This window comes from Thermobia domestica, chromosome 13 (genome assembly GCF_964235325.1).
Source record: "Thermobia domestica chromosome 13, izTheDome1.hap1.1, whole genome shotgun sequence".
Taxonomy (NCBI): domain Eukaryota; kingdom Metazoa; phylum Arthropoda; class Insecta; order Zygentoma; family Lepismatidae; genus Thermobia; species Thermobia domestica.
The window spans coordinates 169,537,928-169,559,820 of record NC_137466.1 but is presented as its reverse complement, the minus strand read 5'-3'; the positions used below and the strand labels follow the sequence as shown (position 1 = coordinate 169,559,820).

Genomic DNA, 21,893 nt, shown 5'->3' with positions numbered 1-21,893 from the left:
TACTCTACAGCACTTAATGGATTATTTTCCTATTAATTTTTGGTATAAATGACTAAATAGTTTCTTGGTTGACGAACGAAAAAAAAAAAAAAAAAAAAAACCGCTTCGTCTTGGTCTGGGGCCTGGACCAAGACACCCGTGACCAAAATTTGGTAACTCTCGGTCCACTCGTCTGGTCCCCAGGCTACACACAGACGAACAAACTCTGTTTTATTTATATTAAATTGGATCCCAGCTCGCGCCAAATGGGTTTTGTGGTGGACAAACACTATTGCATGTTCTCTTCCGTTTCTTCTCTATTTCTTCATTATCATCATCTCAGTGTCTCTTAGTCTCGGGGCATAATCGCGGGACGATAAATTAAAATAAAAGCAACACTTCAACAAGTGGCTGCAAGAAGTTAAACAACTCTAAAATAAAATCTGTGTAATACGTAAGTTGAAAATAGATTCCACTGTTATTAGTATTTTTCCGTTTTCACTTAAATGGCAAATAAACTAAAATATTCGTAGAATTATGAAAACCATAATGCTGAATAATGTTTAATAACTATAAAAGCCGTAACAATATGACTACAGTCATCCTTATTCGTGCACATATGTAACAGTTGTTTTACATTGTAAACGTTGAGCAAAATAAAATATTTTTTCCCCTTTTCTTTTTCAGATAAATCACAACCATGTCCAATCCACTAATGCAGCAGTTCGTGACGGGACTTAAATCCCGCAACGCTGATGTTCGAATGAAAGCAGCCAGGGATCTGTATCATTATGTAAGTACAATTAGTGTGTTGCGGCGTCTTGTTATGCTTTTTCGTATTTATTCACTTACATACACAAATTCTACTTCTTAATTCAGAATAGTTTTATTTGATCATCTTCAAACGTGACATAATCCACGACGTTAGTTTGGTGAGTGAAACTAAATTCGAATTTGAATATTGTAGTAGTGATCTATAGCATACCTAGTTTCAAACGATCGAAACAGGCTTTTAAAAACTTCGTAACTTACTAGAAAGTATAATATTTAAACTTAACCGGGACACTATTTTATGTCATAGAAGTTTCTTTTATTAGAATTCACGCACTTTTTCTCAGAATGTTGAAGACTGTAGTATTGTCCACCATTTGTTACTAATACAAATGTAATATTCCTATTTCCAAGCCCTCTTGTTACTTTTTTACCCTTATAATTAGCTTAAGGACGAAATTATTAATCTCCTTATCTTGTCACGTACGCAATATTGCTACTAGTTATTTGAAAATCACTAAATATAAGTCTCTAAAAGTACAAGATACCAAACGCTGCCTCTTGATTTCAGTCTCCGTCTCCGCTGGATCATTATAACCTATTTATTCAGATCAATTTCAGTCAACCCGAGAAGTAGGTATAACTGTTATTGTATAGAATAAGAGTAAACTAATAGTGACATGTATTGAGGTTAAAGTCCATTGTGACAAATGAAAATTCAGAGAGAAAAATCGCGACTGAAATGAGAAAACATATTGGTTAGCACACCGGTAAGATAAACTGAAGACACGAATTAATTCCACGTACAATCACTCTTTGTATTTTTATCATCAAATTTGCACTTTATAGATGCTATAGTGTGAAGAAGAGTTGGTTAATTTTCCTAATTTATCTCATAATACTTAATTAAGCTTTCGTAGGTATTCATTAATGTATAATGTATACACTATGTTATTACTAAATGAACTGATAGGGTGTGTGTTTAGTATTGAAATTCTAACCTTCAACCCCACTTAAGGACCTGTTTTATTAATTTCGTCGTATATGTTTTCCTGACTTCTTGTCGTCGTCATCATCAGTACGTGACTGTTAAGGAATTTTCACATTGGTATGTTGGTACGTGTATTCACGTAATGCTAAATTTTCAGCCTTAAGCTATACAGGGTGTTTCAAAACAACACTGACAACGTTTGGGATGTGATTCCTGACACCAAGATAAGACAAGAAAAAAAGTATAGACCAACTTGGGTGCACAAATGCTTCCTTTTAAGGCTATAGGCTGCGTAAAACATGAAAAAATGAACTTTAAAGGTCCATAGCTCCAAACCTATGGGACTTGCCGTAGTCAGTTAAGACTTCACTTAGGAACTAATATGTGCCCTATCCAAAAATCCATGTTTCAGAATCCTGCGGTACCCACGCAACAATTTTTGTAGAGGGAGTTTGTCTACGGGCATATAATTTGAAGTACTCACCAACTACTTCTATAAAAATTGTTGCATAAGTATCGCAGTATTCTGAAACATGGGTATTTGGATAGGGCATACTAGTTTCAAAGTGAAACCTTGACCCATTACGGTAGGTCCCATAGTATTGGAGCTATGGACTTTTAAAATTCCTTTTTTTTTCTTTTTTTTTTTTTTTTTTTTTTTTTTTTTTTTTTTTTTCAAGTTTTCCGCAGCCTATAACTCCTAAAGGAAGCATTTGTGCATCCAAAATAATCTATACTTTTTGTCTTATCTTGGTGTCAGGAATCACTTCCCAAACGTTCTCGGTGTTGTTTTGAAACACTTTAGACAGCGGTCTACTTTGTTAACAACAAAACACAACTGGTGTCAGGAATCACTTCCCAAACGTTCTCGGTGTTGTTTTGAAACACTTTAGACAGCGGTCTACTTTGTTAACAACAAAACACAACTGTAAATTTATTACCCCAACGAAAGCTTGAAGGGTTGATGAATTCCAGTACACACAATGCGTACCCTCCTGTTTACGTCTTTGGCAAGATCATGTGGAGATGGAAAATCGACTTACTTTAATCCTGTGCCCATAAACTAAATACTTTCTTGGTCTCGAATTACCGAAAAAAAACATATGAGAAATTACTCCCTGTAAAATATTTTTCAGTCGTCAATGTCGAATTATTTATTGTTATTGGACTATAAATTCACATACGTTTTTACTGTTAACGAAGTATAGTAGTAGTATTTTTTCTAAGGACTGAAAAATTACCATTATATGAGTGCACTCAATAATGTAAAAAGTCGACGCTTATGCATCAATGGTGATGAGCGGAGTCGACGAAAGGTATATGAAAATAAGTTAATAGAACGGATGCTGAAACGGAATCAGTCAGAGTGTGAATGACTGAGCACTATTCTCAACAGTGGAAGTGTAGGCTAGTCAATGGAGTGGGCAATGCAGCGGTCTAGTGGCACTCTAATTTATGGTGACATGATTCAAAGAATTCATACCTATATACTGTATGGTGTAAAGAAAAATCGGTTGATTTCTCTAATTATCGTCTTATATCTGTCATTGCGCACAACACATTAACGACTGAGTGAATTGCAACTTCTGTTATAGCGAAAAATATCATAGGAGTATGCTTTCAGACAACTGAAATTGAATATCTTATAACAAATCTCTCTCTGTCCATCTTCAATTTGGGACTTAACAATTATGTATATACGGAAACTGTATTAGAAAGTATGTATAGATCGTGCTACAATTGATTCTTCTTTAGTATTGTTTTACTGAGGTTTAGGAGAATAGAGGGGCTTATTTAATTAGCTGATACTTACGTAAGTTTTTGCTGTTTCCTATGTGTATATGACGTGTCTTCGATTTGTGATTTGTGCTATACGACTTGTGCAACACTTAAGTTAAGGTGGAGGACACTTTGTGTTAATTGGAAAACTTATGTTCTTTGTTATTTTACAATTTCCAGGTGATGACAGAGCTAAGAGAATTGTCAGTTGAAGAACTGACGTCATTTATGGATGAATTTAATCATCATATATTCGAAATGGTCTCGGGCTCAGATGTGAATGAAAAGAAAGGAGGAATCATAGCAATAGGTATGTTAAGTTAAATGCGTTAATTCATAAAACCAAGAATAACGTACCATATTATTGTGCCGTTTTCCTTTTGTTCCTAATGCTTTTTTTGTGCAAAGGGTCCTTAAGTATGGTAACCCCTTTATGTGTATTATACCTAAGTTACGGTTGGTTTACGTCTCGGAATTTTCGGGATTGTATCGGAATCGACATCCGCGTCCCGAAATTAATTTCGGAACGCATAAATATCCCGGTTTTTGGCGAATAAGGGAAAGTTTTTTTTTTTTTTTTTAATTAATTTTATTCAATTTGTGGATATAGCAGCTCAAAGCACAAAGCACTTAACCCTTTGGAGTAATAATCGTATCCGAGTGATGCGATGGAGATAGTTCCCTAAATGATAGGCTGTAGAATCCCATGTTTGCACCAAAACCTATATGTTTTGGCTCCACCTGTTCTTGGGAGAACTGTTGTATAACTGAATGTAATGTAATGGGTTTCTATGTGGTACTAGCACTGGTAGGGCGATGGCGTTAGAGGGAAGAGGGAGATATCTCCTGCCTACCTATTTTTACTTCATTGCTGTTTTGGTACGTCATAACCCTTATAGTGAAGGAAAAGCATCTTTCTACGTCTTTGTAAGGTTGCATGATCGATTACCCGACTGGTATCATCCCAACCCTTTTCTCTCCATTTCCTCCTTTCATTTGTCTTATATTGATTTACAGTCGACACTTTTTTTTTTTTTTTTTTTTTTTTAAGATTTACTAAAATATATCACAAGTTTTTACGTAGCCCGAGTATGAAGACTGGGGAATGTGACGTCACAGTGAAAGGGCATATAAGCGGGTTTGTTTCATATGACTCAAGTAATTTTCTGTGACGTTATTATCCCGCCACTCAAGTATTATAAGGAGCAGGATGCGTATTTGTGAGAGTTTGTGATGCATTGCGAAACATGTAAAAATTTACTTGGCTATCTCAACCCCTTCCTCCCCCTCTCTTTACCCATCTCCCTCCCACCCTTCATTTGTATTTTGTTGATCGGATAGAAGCTATTTGATTCACTAGAAGTTTTTTTTTTTTTTTTTTAATTTCACTAACTGTTCTTTGAACGGTTACTGCATATAGCGTGACTTTTGTAGAACGTGTCAAAAAGCTAGGAGTCAGACGTCGCACCTAAAATTTTAATTTTACGTCATATTTTTTCCCAGTTTTTATTTGATATTTTGTATATTCAGGCAGCATTGGGAATTATTTTTTTCCACATCACTATTAGGGATATGGGCATGATATTTGGGGCAAACATTATCAATACCCGAACGTATTTTTCAGAGTATATTTAGCTTATGTACTTTCACTCGGTGCCGCTCTAAGGGGTGCCAAACTTGCAAAGAAGTATTTTTTCAGGGAAATTTTCCAAATTTTCCTTTCTTCGTACGTCATACGGACATGCGCCATATTAAATTTAAAAGCTTGATTTATTCTAAAGAGAATAGTGTGCTTACCATGAAATCCAGATGGATACTGTTGAACCAGTAGCTATTTAAAAAGCTTACTTGAAAACCACTGTACTCCAAACTGACAAACTCATATCGACAGGAACATCTCCATAATATGAGTTTGTTTTTATTTATTTATTTATATCAATATATCAATTTTTTGTTTGCTAAATAGATTCTTTTAGGTTTTTATATTTACTACATCAGTTCAAAGAAGCGAATGGAGCTTTGATCCTTTTAATTCGCACATTGTAAAGATGAAAGCATAGGATCCCAGATTTTCACTTCTGAAATATATAATCCCGAACCCAGATAAAGTTGTTTTAGTAAATTAGTTCTTAACTTTCTGTAGGTTTCTTGCATTTGTAATATTTTTGATGCTTTTGTTACTGTTAATAAGATAATTATAAAGTTAAACAGCACATACAAATTGAGACGATTATATTTTAAATTCTGGTTTTGAAACTTTAAAAATTGTTAGTTCCCGCTCCCCCCCCCCCCAAAAAAAAAAAATGGAGTTATGTCAGATTTCAACGTGGTGCTACTGCACGTGCTTCGTATGCCTTTCTTTTCAACGTGAAATAATAATTTCTTTATTTATTCATTAGGAAAGAACACATAATAGTTCCAAAAACAATTTCCTTTACATTTATAACCTCTGTTCAGAAAGTTCGGTGAATGTGTGTGTATTTCGAATAGATTGTTGTCTTACCTGAAACAGCATTTACTGTCTTTCGAAGTAATCCCCGTTGGTGGTAATGCACTTCTAGGAACAAGTGTACAAGTCGTAGGAACTTCTGGCGTACTCGTCTTTAAGGTCGGTCTTCATTTGGGTCGTAACATTACGTTGAATGTCCGAAAAGCTCTGGCCTTTTAGGGCTAATTTCAATTTGGGGAGCAAGAAAAAGTCTGAGGGAGACAAGTTTAGGGAGTAGGGTGGGTGATTGAATGACATAACACCCCTGTTGACCAGGAACTGCTGCATCAGAAAGGAAGTGTACTCGGACATTGCCGTGAGTAAGACCTAATGTCATGGGGCATACCCGCTTGATCGTTGAAACAGACGTTTCAGTACTTTCACGTATGTAGTGGCATTTAACGTAGTGCGCTCACGGAGGAATTCTTTGTGGATGAGACCCTCATAGTCGAAGAACATCACGAGCATTGTCGTGATGCGGGATCTCTCACGTCGCAACTGCTTGCTTTACGGCGGTCCTCAACCCCGCCACTTTACACTTTGACGAATGCCTTCGGGGTGATACCTCAAGTACCAGATCTTGTCGCCCGTGATGATGGTTTTCAGGAAGCTTTGGTCTCGATCCGCCATGTTGATGAGGTTTACAAAGGCGTCAACCCGACGTTGCACTTGTTCCGACGTCAAAGCGTGGGCCACGAGTCGAGAGTAAAGCTTGCGTTTATCCAAATCCTGGGTCACTATGAGGTGGGGGTGTCTCACGTCCAGTTCCCACTGTCTCTGCGTTGTCTGGAGTGAGTGCAATTGCAGGACAACCAGTTTGGGGGACGTCTTCCACAGTGACCCATACTTCCCACAAATGTTTAAACTACTCATAAACACACTTCAAGATGGCAGCGCATTCTTAGAAAACTGTTGTTAGCGTTTTGTGAGTCTCGTTCGCTGTTCGATTTTGGTATCCATTTTTTGTTTCGACAGCGCGCAATACACCTTCGTTCTGCAATGTGTTGTTTACACACAATAAGCACACTCGCAGCACCGCCGCTCGGTAACTTGTTCAGACATCTCTTAGGTTTTCCGGCGCGGGATGTGGCGGTGGCACACACTTACGACCGTTACCAGTATGATGTCATTCACCGAATTTTCTGGACAGAAGTTGTAAAACATTACACTAAAACATTAATAATAATAATAATAATAATAATAATAATAATAATAATAATAATAAAATAAAAAAGATCAATCATTAATGCAATTACAAAAACAAATAAGCAGGCATAAAGATATCAAACACAATAATCAGAATGACATTTGGTAAATTGTTTTATAATGATCAAAATCTCCAATATATATGTCGATAAAATGAGAGTAATTGTTGGCCATAGACAAGCACTTACAGATAAGCACATCAGTTAAATTAGATACACACTTTAAAATTTAATAATTCTTAATTGTTGTGTAAGGAGTATGCATGTTTCTTCATCATTAATTTTGAGTGACAGAAGCTTACATTTGCAACGCAACCAGGAAAGAAATAAATTCTGAACAAATTCAATATCATTATTAAAGTACTGTTCCCACGCTTCTGTTCCAAACACTGGAACAGTATTCAAGTTGACTTCTAACATTAGCGAGACACAAGGTAACACAAGTTCTCATTAACACAAAATCTCTAGAGATCCATTTGATAATGCCTAAATTTCTCCTAGCTTTGGAGATAATCTATTCAACATATTTCTTAAATAATAATTTATTATCAAATATCAGGACGCAAAATTACAAAGTCAGATGCACTCGCCAATCCAAAAATGATGATCACCAGTATCTCTCACCTACAAATTATTACAGATCCCCCCCTCTTTCCTCCCATGGACTTTGGTTTGACAGAGATTACATCAGGATATGAAATTTCAAAACCTGACAATTAGATTCAGGATAATTAATTTTGAATTGGATAATTCATATACATGTTAAAAAATATATATCTTACCTTAAGACATCACGTTTGTGTAACGTTCTCTCTCTGCACTGAAGTACCAGTTGTCGATTGCAGTTTTCGGATCAAAGTCCTTAAGTGAAGGGCCATTGATAGAAATTGACAGCAAATAATCTAGATATTTTTATAAAAAGGCCTTGTGTCCATCTTAAATATAACTTTCTTACAAGGCTGTTTATATTCTTTATTATAAATTAACGAGAAATGTTACAGTTTCGGAAGTATATCACTTCCTTCTTCAGACTACTATTCCAACTGAAATCGTAGATAACTTAACATAATTTGTTATCTCTACCAATCAAGAATCATTTTTTCTTTTTTTATGGGAACAATTGAAAGACAATGGTTACAGTGATAAGGACAAGAAAAAGAGCAGGAAGAGAAGGAAAAAAGTGAGAAAGAAGAGGACAAGAAGAAAAGATGGCATGGTATTGAAAGTGCAGGGGTGATATCAGAGAAGATAAGAAAAATTCTTAAGAGAGAAGGTATTAAGACGTACAGGCAAGGAGGAATGAAGATAATAGATATCATAAAGAAAAAGAAGATGAGAACGTCAGCGGAATTATGTAAGAAAGGAGTGATATATGAAGTACCGTGTGGGATGTGTGATAAGGTGTATATAGGAGAAACCAAGAAGAGAATGCAAGAACGTTTAAAACAGCATAAAGATGATGTAAGATTGAAGAGAGAGACGAATGCCATTTACAAGCACGTAGATGAAACAGGCCACGAAGTAAACTGGGAAGGAGCGAAAATATTGGAATATGAAGGGAGACAACTGGTTAGGAAGTGGAAAGAAGCGAAGAGGATAAAAGAAGTGTACGTTAAAGCTATGAACTTGAATAGTGGTTTGAGTATTAATGAAGAATGGGAGGACATTTTGAAAAGGGAAGAAAGAAGAAAAGTAGAATATAAGGACAATATAGGGTTAAATTTTATTTATATGTTTTTCAGTATTCACGTAGTTAATTAGTAATCAATATTCAGGTAGAAAATTTAGTATTCAATATTAGGTAGAAAGTTTCAATATTTAGATAGTTAATTAGTATTTAATTTAGTTAATATATGTTAAAAGAAATATAAAGATTAATTAACAATGTATTATTTCTGTTAAGAGTTTAAAATTCTCACAACAATGGGCATATATTTTGAATTTTAATGAAAAATGAAAAAGAAAAAAAAATGATTCTTGATTGGTAGAGATAACAAATTATGTTACGTTATCTATGATTTCAGTTGGAATAGTAGTCTGAAGAAGGAAGTGATATACTTCCGAAACTGTAACATTTCTCGTTAATTTATAATAAAGAATATAGACAGCCTTGTAAGAAAATTATGTTTAATTTATGACAAATAATCTAGTGTGTCAGTCTTCAGCGAATCCCTATAGGCAGCCTTAACTCTGTTGAGACTGCTGAAGCCTCTTTCACATGAAGCAGTACTCACAGTTAAAACTGCACAAAATATGACAATTGGAAGCAAATTTGGGAATCTCGTAATGAAGTTTTTTTTTTTTTTTCACTGTAAATCTTTTTCAGCGTCTGATTCAACGTTATTCCGTCTTTCCTCGCTCAGTGACAATTATTTTCATGCGAATCAGAAACTGCGCAGAGTTTGGGAGAAACAATTTCTACTGAACACTGGTCGCCAGCTCTAAATTTTTAGTCGCCAATGGCGACCTGGCGACCGGAAATTTCGCGCCCTGCAAATATTATACTCAAATCTTTAGTGGAATTAACGTACTTAACAGAAATATTATCAATAACATATCTATAATAAATAGGATTAGTTCTGTTGGAAAATGTAACAGTAAGAGTTTTGTTGAGATTTAAATGTAAGGCATTACTGCAATACCATTTCACATTATCAATATTACTTTGAATAACAGTACAGTCATTAATAGAATCAATAGAATGATAAATTTTTAAATCATCAGCATACATAAGAAAATGCCGATTAATGTACTCGTTCAAATCATTTACAAATAAAAGAAACAGAAGCGGCCCAAGAGACCCTTGAGGGACGTCTGAAAAAATATCATGAACTGCAGAGATATAACCACAATATTTAACCACAAATTTTCTATTACAGAGATATGAGACAAGCCACCTAATAATATAAATAGATAAATCATATTCTTTCAGTTCTCTTATATTTATGTCATGACAAGTTATCAAAGGCTTTAGAGAAATCAAAATGTAGATTTTGTAAGTGTGCTTACACCTAAATCAAACCTCGTTCTGTATTTCTTGGGATCTAGTCCTGTAATCTATGTTGCATATAATTGTCTTCAAATATGATGTAAGTTAAACCCTTGTATGTACAATGTTGCGCAATTAAATACTGTTGCCTATTATTGTACAAATTCAACCTTAAATTTGTAATTTTTTATATGGCCTACAAGTGTATATTACATTACTTACAGTCTTAATTTTTTACATGTGTTTGGTAACGATCGTATCCCAGCCCTTCTCAAGATTTCTTTTTTCTATATTCAAGAGCAAGTCTTTTGTCCTTATATAAAAAATTTCAAATACGTTCCTTTCAATATTAACAGTAGCCCGATTCAATTGATTTAGCCGTTTTATTGTGAAAAGGTGAATATACAACATCGATCCTATTATAGATATAAAAAGAAGTAGAGGATGGGACAGCGAATACTTAACACGCCTGCATTAAATGACATAATCTTATCCGTAAACGAAGTAATTTGTCATTTGTTTCACCACTATATGAATACTGAATTTTCTTTGTTTTGTTTATAGTGTGCCTAATAGGTGCTGATGTCGGTAATACAAGCACTCGCATAAGTCGATTTGCAAACTACCTGAGAAATCTGCTGCCGTCCAATGACACAGGAGTAATGGAATTAGCAGCTAAAGCTGTTGGAAAATTAGCTCTAGTGTCTGGCACGTATGCAGCAGAGTATGTTGAATTTGAAGTTAAGCGGGCTTTTGAGTGGCTAGGTGGTGATAGACATGAAGGGAAAAGACATGCAGCGGTAAGTTGCAACTTTTTTTTTTCTTCTTGTTTCATGGATTAGAGAATGGACTTTAAATAGTCCGTTTCTTATATTTTGAAATTGTACGCAATAGAAAAATTTTTAGAACTCACTTTAGTATCAGCTTTAACTTGCGTGTGTTTGGAAACAAATTATTTTAAATTTGAATCAGTGGCGAGTGTTGAAGGAAGTCACATTTATCGGTATAAGCTAAGAGAAGAAAGCTTACCTAATTGTACTAATTCTTGTATATATGAGCGCCCTCGTGGCTAAGTGGTTGGCGTACGTGCCTTTGGCGTGGAAAGCCCTGGTTCGATTCCCGGCAGGAGCTCATGTGGTTTGGATTCCATGTTAAGCTGTACATTCACGTCGCATATAGCCTCGCTGCTAAAAGGGACACTAAAATTAAAATCAATCAGTCAATCAAAAAATTCTTGTATAAAGGTTTGTGAAACACTATGAAACTTTCTTCCCTTTGCTTCTAGCGATAAGATTTAAATTTTTATCGATGGGACTTCCCTCAAAAGCCGCCACTGATTTTGAGGATAAATAAACAAACAGGTTGAAAAATTGACCATAGGCAAGCTCTTCTCTACCTTTCTTGTGAACATAGTAATAAATCTTAGGTGAGTGTGTAAAATGAGAACTCCAAAAAATTGATTTTGAGATAAACGTAATTTAAAGTGCCAGTCTTCGTATGATCGGATAATTACCAGGAGATACAATTAGTTAAGTTCCCTCGAAACCATTGGCGATGTGAGATACTGCTTTATACCCACTGGTCCTGTAGAATATGAGTTTTTTCATAGCTGGATAACTCAGTTTTTACAATTTCGGAGATGCCCCCTCTTTACACACCCACCCAATAAAGAAGCTGTTTCAAAAGTGCCCAATTTTCCCGTTTGCGTTGCGCTCATACAATTCGGTGTGGGAAGAGGTTGTATCCTAAGACCTTCATATATAAACAATTGTGACCATAGTTCAGCGGGAACATGGCAAAAAATGGGTCATCAATACAATGGAAACGTCCATAAGGCGCGCATGTTTTTGATATATTTTTTTTGTATATCGCTCGAAAGAGGGGGCGCGCTCCGTTGAAGTTTTATGGAAGTGAGACTACACATTGAGTTGTACAAGCACTGTGAGGTTTATCGCACTCGAGCCTGCGGAACAGTTAAATAAATCGGGTCAAAGTTAGGGGACGTACCATCTCCGATGCTCAAACTGGCTTGATATAAGACGAACACCTTACCTTGTTCGTGTACATATCCACTCAAAGCACAGTAATTTGTAAAGTACTACACTTTCGTTTTATACGATTTTGCTCGGGAAGAACGATTACATTGTAGGATATTTTTGTCAATGTGCAAATGGAGCACGGACAGTTGGATGTTGTGCACAGGTCATGCTCATTATTTGGTACTTAGGAATAGGCGAAGGAATTGCACGACGTCCGAAGTCATCTGCAGTCTTGAATGATTTATTTTCTTCACAAGAAGACGCATCTATGCTCTTGGGCGATGACGATGAACCATTGCTGTCAGAGGATGATTAAATTGACAATTGAACCCTTTTGCATACTAATGTATAACACATTTCATCGTCCATAATAATCACCCCAACTCCCTGAGCGGTATTTGGAGTAAGGGAAACATTGTAGTTCAGCTCAGATAATACATCAATCATTTTGTACCATTCAATACCACGTGTTACGCTAGTGCCATGATCAGTTTTTTTTTCGAACATCCCTGTTTTTATTTTTATTTTTTTTTATTTTTTTTTATTTTTATTTTTATTTTTTTTAGATATGGTGCACAATGTGCGAAATTGAAACTAGCATTCAGTTCCACTTATTTCGTCTATAGCAATGCTACTCAGCGGAAATACAACACACAGTTACGGCATTCTCTTCCGAGAGGTTTGTCAGTCTGAGCATTAGAATGGTACGTCCCTTGACTTTGACCCGATTTAGTTCAATTCACTGTTCCGCAAGCTCGAGTGCGATGAAACTCATAGTGCTTGTAGAGCTCAATGTGTAGTCTCACTTCCATAAAATCTCAACGGAGCGCTACCCCTTTTTTGGGCGATATACAAAAAATATGTCAAAAATATGCGCGCCTTATGGGCATTTCCATTGTATTGTTGATCCATTTTTTGGCCATGTTCCCGCTGAGCTATGGTCAACCGTTGTTTATATGTGAAAGTCTTAGGCCACGCTCTCTTTCCACACCAAATTGTACGCGCGTGACTCAAACGGGAAAATTGGGCACTTTGGAACAGCTCCTTACTTTGGAAACTCCTTCAGGAAGATGATCTAGAACATAAAACAATATAACATGTTGCTATGCCGAGTTACATAAAACAGATTCCAAAATTAAATTTACAGCTGAGTTAAAAAGCAACAGTGCGTTGAATAGTTTAGATTTGATTTTCTGTAGAAAAGATTACAAATTCAGTTCCTTTATTCATAGGGAACTACTTCCAAGCTTTTCTATATTTCTACATCTATGAGAAATTTGATCATTTCAATCTTATCAAATCTTGGGTTTGGATTAAGTTATTTTTAAGAGTATATAGGTAAGTGTTAGCTGATATGGATTAGAAAAAAATTACTACAATCTTCACGTTAAGACAGTTAAATGAATATAATTATAAAACCCTACAAAAATGGTATGTAGAAGCTCTAAAACTTCCAAATCTGTTTCTAAAAATTCAAAAACTCTGTTCAGAAATTGATTTTTGTTCTCAAGCATTGAAGATAATTACACAGAAATATTCCTTAAATCAAAACTTCAACCCACTCACCAATACTGGCGACAGACATAATTGTGTTGACCAACATTCAAAAGCATTGGGGGGCGCGGTGGCTCAGTGGTAGAGTGTTCATCTCCGGTGCTTGGGGTCCCTGATTCGATCCCAGCTCGCGCCGTGTGGACTTTGTGTTGGACAAACACCGTGCTCGTGGGTTTTCTCGGGGTTCTCCCGTTTCCTCCCACTTTCTTCATTCCACCATTTCATTGATTTCTCATAATCACCATCTCCTTTAGCCTAACCGGCATAACCGTGGGACGTAAAACTTAAAGATTTCATTTCATTTCATTCAAAAGCAGAAAATGAATCCACATTTGGTTTGCACAAGGCGGTTTTTCAAACGAAAAGAAACCTGTATGAATCTTTCTATGTTCTCAAAAAAAAAAAAAAAAAGAAAAAAAAAGAAAAAAAAGAAAGAAAAAAAACGGATAAAGTGAATGTAGATGGTGATGGGAATATCACTCTAAATGCTTGACCTAAATCTTTACAATTTACAGTAGCAAGAATGGTGCATGCAAATTATGTGCGTAATTTTGTAAAAGTGTAGAACTTAACAATACTGAAAACACATGAAAGCAGCAGAGCTAGCGGTCATATCGTAAGTTTGTATGTATGCCCAACGAAATGTTTAATGCAATACTAGTTATTATGCAATTTCGTAAGTAGTTTTTATATTTGACAGTGTTACGTTGGACACACATTATTGTGGACTATTGTCCGATATCGAAGTATCCTTTGGAGCAGACTCCGGAAAACACAGGGAATAGCATTCGGTTCAATGTATCTCTTCAAGTTTTCCAGAAACCTGTGGGATTGTGCGAACACCGATGTTGAAGACATCTTTTCAACAGGATAAAGCTGCAGAAATTCGTTGGGCTAGCATAAAGGCTTTTCATAAGATTGCGTTGAAACACGAACGACGCGAATTGCGAATTCCTGTTCCATATCCTGCTGAAAACACAAAGTTGTTCTAGCAGTAGAGCTAGGGCAGCTTAACAAAGTTCGACTTGTAACTATTCATTTTTAACAGAATCAGAAATGTAAACTACAAACTGATAGAGAGGGTAACTTGCGTTGATTTAAATTGTTATTATGACTTTTAGCTAGAAAATTCAGGTAAGAAGACATTTCAGTAATGTGGTTTATTTTAATATAGGTGCTTGTTCTCCGAGAGCTTGCTGTATCGATGCCAACGTATTTTTTTCAACAAGTTCAACAATTCTTTGATTTAATCTTCAATGCAGTGAGAGATCCCAAGCCTATCATACGGGAAGGAGCAGTGGACGCTTTGAGAGCTGCTTTAGTCGTTACAGCGCAAAGAGAAACAACAAAACAAACTCAGAAACCACAATGGTAGGTACATGGCTTCTAGCTAGTATACTTTTCTTTTTATTAAATGCTTAATAATAGGCGAGCTTTTATATATATATATATCAATGAGTCGGATATGTAACAAAATTTTAGATTTCAATAATGGATATTGTGTGATTTTTTTTTTTTTTTTGATACGATCAAGGTTTGATGGCTAGCATTGTACTCTAATCTTTTTACCTTAAATAATAATAAGCAATAAAAGAATTACAATCGGAATTTGATATGAATCATTCAAATAATATATTAAATGTAAATCACTCATAAACAGGCTAAATTCGCGGAATCCAAAGTAACCAAGTATTATACTGGGAATTCTTTACTGGGGTATTGCTTTGACAAGAACTTGGATATATATATATATATATATATATATATATATATATATATATACAAATCTAGCTTATTAGGATAATGGGTTGTTGAAGTTGTATAAGATCGACACGAAACTGAAATGATTGATATTTAAATGGAATAACCGTTGCACTGAAAGGAGATCCATTTGTATGGATGCGAAATCTATTCTAAAATTTTGAAATCAGAGATTAGTACAATGTATACCTTATCTCGTTGCGTCGTCGTCATGGACACTGTACATTGTCGCAGAATCAGGTCAAACACTGCTAGTAGTGTAACGAATCACGATAAAAAGCTTCAGTGATATTTAAGCTCCGCTTTAAAAGCAGGTTATGTCCATTATAATTTTGAATGAACATAATTTTACCATTGTAAGATTTTAAAAATGAACTTAATTGAACTCATAGGAATATCGTAAAACAAAGATTTTCCGTCTAATGAAATGTTACTAGAAAATTTGAAAGATGAATCCTCAGTGGCCCAGCTCTATAGTTTATCATATAAATAAAGATGGTGGTATGGCAGCCCTGTATGTTCCAAAAGAGGTGGTATTATTGAGAAATGCATACGTACACGATTTAAGGAAACTAAAGAACATTGCCCAAAAAAAAAAAAAAAAAAAAAAAAAAAAAAAAAAAAAATTAAGCACAAAAGAGAGAAAAAGAGAAAGAAAGAAAGAAGAGCACAACAGAAATTAAAGCAAGTGGAAACCAAAGGGAAATAAATCAATTGTCTGAAGAAGTAGATATTATAGTAGTTGCGTGATTGTGTTCCTTCATTACGTAGTTAAAGAAAATAATATTAGGAGATTAGTTTTTAAGATTATTTTTCGCTATTTTTCAGTCTTTAAGAAATTTAATAATCTTGTCGTACCCCCACACCTATCTCTAAAAGTTGAAGTTTTGAAAGTTCGGTAATTTTAGTGAAAAGTTGAATTCCGTTTTTTTAGTAATTTAAGGCTGTAAAATTTTTCCTTAATCTGAAGTGTCCTGAAAACTCCCACAGATATCTTGAAGGAAAGAAATGGAAAGAATTTCTTACCTTATGTATCTAGTTCAAAAACTTATTATTGTGTCTATCTAATTTATACCTGGTTGAAATTATATAATACTGGATAACTTTAGATTCATAATAAGTTTTTGAGCTGGATACTTAAGGTAAGATTTTTTTTTTTTTTTTTTATTATTCAATATGCATCTTGTAGTGGGGGCCGCGGTGGCTTAGTGGTAGAGCTTTCACCTCTGGCGCGTCAGGTCTCTGGTTCGATCCCAACTTCCACCAAATGGGCTTTTTGTGATAGACAAACACAATGTGCGTGGATTTTCTTGGGATCTCCCGTTTCCTTCCATTATCATCATTCCATTATTATGATCCATCTCGCCATAACCGTCTCCGTTATCCTCGATTCATAATCGTGGGACATTAAACTAAAAAAGTACCCCATAGCATCTTGTAGTAAATATTCAAACAAAGTAATTTATTTTTTTCCATACGAAGGATATTGCGATACTAGATTTTGGAACAAAGGGTTGAGACAAGGAAATGAAGGGGATTTGTTTATACAATCCAACATTATATTCATTTTCAAATAAGTGCAGTTTATTGTTGGACGAAAAGGAAAAATGTGTCTACCAGCCTATTTTGTTCATATTTCTCAGATATTATTCATATGTCGCTGGAAAATGAAAATCAACAATCACAGTTGATTGAAAAATTCAGTGCAGTAAAACCTTACCCATTATTGGAATTTTTAGAAACCTACCAATAGTAGTATAATTTTAGACATGCACATATGTCTGGAAGTATGTCTAATGATAGGCCAGAGCGAGCAATGCTGAAATGAATGTTTTCACGTGTATTGTTTTATGTTCTTTCTAATATTTTCTTTTTCGTGGATGCTACCAAGAGCTAAAATGTATACGTTTTCACCACATTTCACACTTCTGATGTAAACAGGGTTCTAAAAACTTTTATTTAAAAGTAATCAAACAAGCAAAATGAGAAATAGGATGTAATTGTAGTTGTGTTGCTGGTGTGACTAATTGTATTGACAGTAATTATTGTATATTGTATTTATCTTTTAAGTTGATTTCTTTCATGTAGTCCGGATTAATTGACCAGTCACCAATAGTAGAATTTTCGTTGCCTTCATTACTAGTATTTTTAGAGAAAGGGTATCTACTGGGGTAGGAGAAATGGGAATTAATTACATGAGTATCAAGTGAGTATACTAACACATGATATAAAATGTATAAACAGACATACTGGAACTCAGTTACTTTCAGCTGAGTAGATTTTTAAGATCAGAGCCGGGACAGAGACAACAAGTTGAACAGAGAAGTGGGAGGAACGAGATACATCAGGTGGAATAATACAAGTGTTCACAATGTACGACTAGTCATAAACTTACGAATAATGAATCTGCAAAACCATCGACTACGTGTTGTTTCCATGTCAGCATTGTCTTCTATCAACGCTAGATTTGTTGTATTCTTCTTGCTCTCTCTCTCTATGATATACAGAGAATACGAGCAGCAAAACTGCAGCATACGAGCAGCACGTAACATCTTGTTGGAATTGACGGCTAAATATTCTAATGTTACTACGTTCTTGTTGGAATTGACGGTTATATGTTCTAATGTTATTATGTCCTCGTTGAAATTGACGGCTAAATATTCTAATGTTACTATGTCCTTGTGGAATTGACGGCTAAATATTTTAATGTTACTACGTCCTCGTTCGAATTGACGGTTATATGTTCTAATGTTATGTCCTCGTTGGAATTGACGGCCAAATATTCCTATGTCCTCGTTTGTATTTTGTAATGCGTATTGTATTTACTGATACTTGTGTAAACAATTTCCATGAATTCTATCTCACTAATCTTTTTTTTTTCCTTCTCTTTCTTTTGAAAATGCCACCAGAAAATACAACGAAAAAGTGCGTTAGAGTAGAGCAAGGAGACGCATGTTTGGTTTATATGTAAGACAACTCCTCAACTGACATTATATATGCTAAAAAGTAATTTTTTATTGTAGGTACAAACAGTGCTACGATGAAGCTAGTTACGGTTTTGACGACATTTGGACCCGTGAACGTGGTGTCAATAAAGACGACAGGGTCCATGGATCTTTACTAGTGCTCAATGAATTACTGCGCTGTAGCAATGCTGAATGGGAAAGGATTAACGAGGAATTGAGGGATAAAGTCCAATATCAGCAACGACAACCATCACAGGTAAGATAAATTATTCACAGAGGTCAGTGAAATATTATCCACTATACATTAGTCATCGAGGGATCCCTAGTGGCAAGAAATTTATTTACCTACCTTTCCGCTGGTCTAGTGACAAACGTGTGTGTACTTTGGGTGCACGTTGTACTGGGTTCTGTTCCCGGTGACAGCATAAAAATTGAATTTCATAATTATTCACTTTTGATAATCATTCGTTCTCTTTAGTCAAATGGGTATAATCGTGGGACATTAAACCAAATATTTCATTTTCATTTATTTACCAACAATGTCCCGTCATGTTACACTTTTGTCCATCGAGTTCGATATCCAAATTTCGTCAACCAGCAATCTATCATTGAATAGCATCCCTCTGCTGATAGGTGTCACGTCAAAATCATGTTGAAAAAACTTACATTTCGTGCTTTGTTGTAGACTTGTAATGTCCAAACGTAATGATTTCAACAGCACGCTAATAATAATAATAATAATAATAATAATAATAATAATAATAATAATAATATTAATAATAATAATAATAATAATAATAATAATAATAATAATAACTGACTTTAACAAAGCTTATGAGTGAAAAGCATTAGAAAACAGTCGCACAGCAAAGACTCAAATGGTATAAAGATGGCAAGCAAATACTACACTTTAAAGTTGCTCAGTTACTTATCTTATGCTACAACATTTACCAATGTGATACCCATATCCATTGATTGTTTTTGCATCAATATCTGCTGCTTCTCAGACTCGCTAATTTTGGGGTGCAAAGAAAATATCAAAACGCTAACAGCAGTTTTACACAAATGAAGATAAACCGGACTATTTTCGGTAGCATTCAGATTCAGTTATTGGATGACACTTAATTTACGAAGTTCACGAACTTTCCGGACAGACCTCGTACACTGCTTGAAGATGCAAGAACCTGATGACAGCGCGATACTCAAATTTGTCTTAACGAGTACCATCTTTTGCACTCCTGGTCCTATTGCTATAATTCAATAGAACCTGTAATATTAATTGACATCACCATCATTATTATTGTCGTGATATAGGGTGATATAACAAAATTTACAACCGTGGAAAGTTTCTGAGTCCTAATATATCTATTTGAGTTGCAAGAACTGTTTGGCTTCCTTCGTATTTATTAGCAAAGTTCTAGATGTAATCGCTAGATCCATTTTATAATGGAAATAAGTACAAAAGATGGAAAAGAGAGCTGTTAGAGCTAACCTTTCACCTATATTCGTTCGATAAATATATTTATTATATTATCTTCAGTGTCTAGATGAATCTGAGAGTAACCTTTATTGCTTCTTTATTCTATTCCTAAAATAAGCATTTTTCATTGAAATTCACAGTGTTATCATCATGGTGGTTTGTTTGATTGCAGTATTTGATTTACTTATATTTTTCTCTCTTTCAGGACTCAGTTAGTCTTGTGCCACGACTTAAATCTCCGTTGGTGACGAAATCCCAAAGCAAAGGAAGCTTTGTTAGTTCGTCACCAAGCGGAAAGTGGAATATCAATGAGAGCACAGCTTGTCGGCAGCTAATGATGGAAAACTTTGATGACGTTTGTGCTCAAGTGCTTACTCAACGAGCTTCTCGCAATCCACATATTCAACATACGCTGTTAGCCATTTTGCCAAGACTTGCAGCATTTAATAAGGAGAGGTTTGTGAGGACGTAAGTTCATATAGGGCATTAATTTTTATTCTTAAATTTCGTCTAGGTCGAAATTTTCAACCTAGTTTTGTGAGTTGTCTCTTTTGAAAATTATTCCTTTATTTTCGAAGTAGTGGAACCGAAGTTAATCTGGCCACAGCAAATAACTATAAGGAGGCATCAATACGTGATAGTGTAGTTGGAAGATTGTTTGGAAAAAATATCAAACCAAGTTAGGTTCTTTCTTAAAGAGCGTTGGGGTAGGATATGTTTCGCAGACACTGCAGTGGGAAACAGGGGGCTGTTAGAATCCCACTCACCCAACCTTCCAGTGCATGGATTTCAAGGAATTTTGAAATTGAGATGTATGCTGTACAAATTTGAATCTGAATTATTCTCGAGAGAGGATAAAGACTGCAACTATTACTTACGACTCTCAAATATTGAAGAGAAATATATTAATCATATTGAATCGTTCGAAAAATGATGTTTAAAATGGTGAGACACTTGTGGGATACGTTTTGTACTAGAAGTAATGATCATTTAATTCAATTGTTACGGGTTACAAAAGAGAATTACATTTTACTAGTTGCAATAATTATCTTCCAACTGTAAAGGGTGAATGAAATATGTGATCCAAAGGGTAAAAATTTGAAGCTATTTATAGACGCAATGAAAGTGAAAAGTCCAAGAAATACCACAGTCAGATTAAAGGAATATATTAGGGATTCAAGAAACAGTGAAATTTCCAGTATAGATCTTTCAAAAAACAGAGATATAAAATCGATGTGCTTAAGACACTATTAAAATCTAAAACATAAACTGAAAACTACACATTTGAATCATTGTATAGGGAAAAAAAAGGAAATCGTATCTTAATTTAGGTTTAAAATTGTGACATTTTATATAGAAGTTTGCATAAGTCATAGATAATTTTTCGCATTACTAAAATAACTCGTATGTACACCCATAGGAAATTTCAGGGGCCGCGGTTGGTCAGTGGTAGAGAGCGTTTACCCGTGGTACATGGTGTCCGTGTTTTGATCATGGTGGACAAACAGTGTGCGGGGTTTTCTCGGGGTTCTTCCGTTTCCTCCCACTTTCTTCATTCTACCATTTCATTCATTTCTCATCATCACCGTCTCCTTTAGCCTACTCAGCATATCCGTGGGAGGTAAAACTTAGATTTCATTTCCATAGGAAATTTCCGATAATGTTCTGATCGTGATGCTTTTGTTGAGTTGAGTTTAAATTTAACGTCCCGTTAAGCAGCGAAGCTATATGAGACGTGGACCTACTGGAATCCAAACCACATGAGCTCCCTCCGGAAATCGATCCCGGGTCTCCTACGCCAAAGGCGCGTACGCTAACCACTTAGCTACGAAGGAGCCCTCATGATGTTTTCGTTAGTGGTGTTTTCTGCTAACTTGTACGTGATAATATA

The 21,893-nt window shown here is 35.2% G+C and overlaps 1 protein-coding gene across 2 annotated transcripts in view; it reads left to right on the top strand.

Moving 5' to 3' along the window:
- The window catches only part of mTor (serine/threonine-protein kinase Tor), a 144,408-nt gene that overhangs the window by 1,557 nt on the left and 120,958 nt on the right, over nucleotides 1-21,893 (top strand). For both annotated transcript variants that reach the window (XM_081736855.1, XM_081736854.1), the window contains exons 2-7: nucleotides 667-772; nucleotides 3,701-3,830; nucleotides 10,767-11,002; nucleotides 14,970-15,166; nucleotides 18,580-18,778; nucleotides 20,208-20,470. In XM_081736855.1, the coding sequence (XP_081592981.1) occupies nucleotides 680-772; nucleotides 3,701-3,830; nucleotides 10,767-11,002; nucleotides 14,970-15,166; nucleotides 18,580-18,778; nucleotides 20,208-20,470 (1,118 nt within the window). In that variant the 5' untranslated portion in view covers nucleotides 667-679. The remainder of the gene's footprint in view (nucleotides 1-666; nucleotides 773-3,700; nucleotides 3,831-10,766; nucleotides 11,003-14,969; nucleotides 15,167-18,579; nucleotides 18,779-20,207; nucleotides 20,471-21,893) is intronic.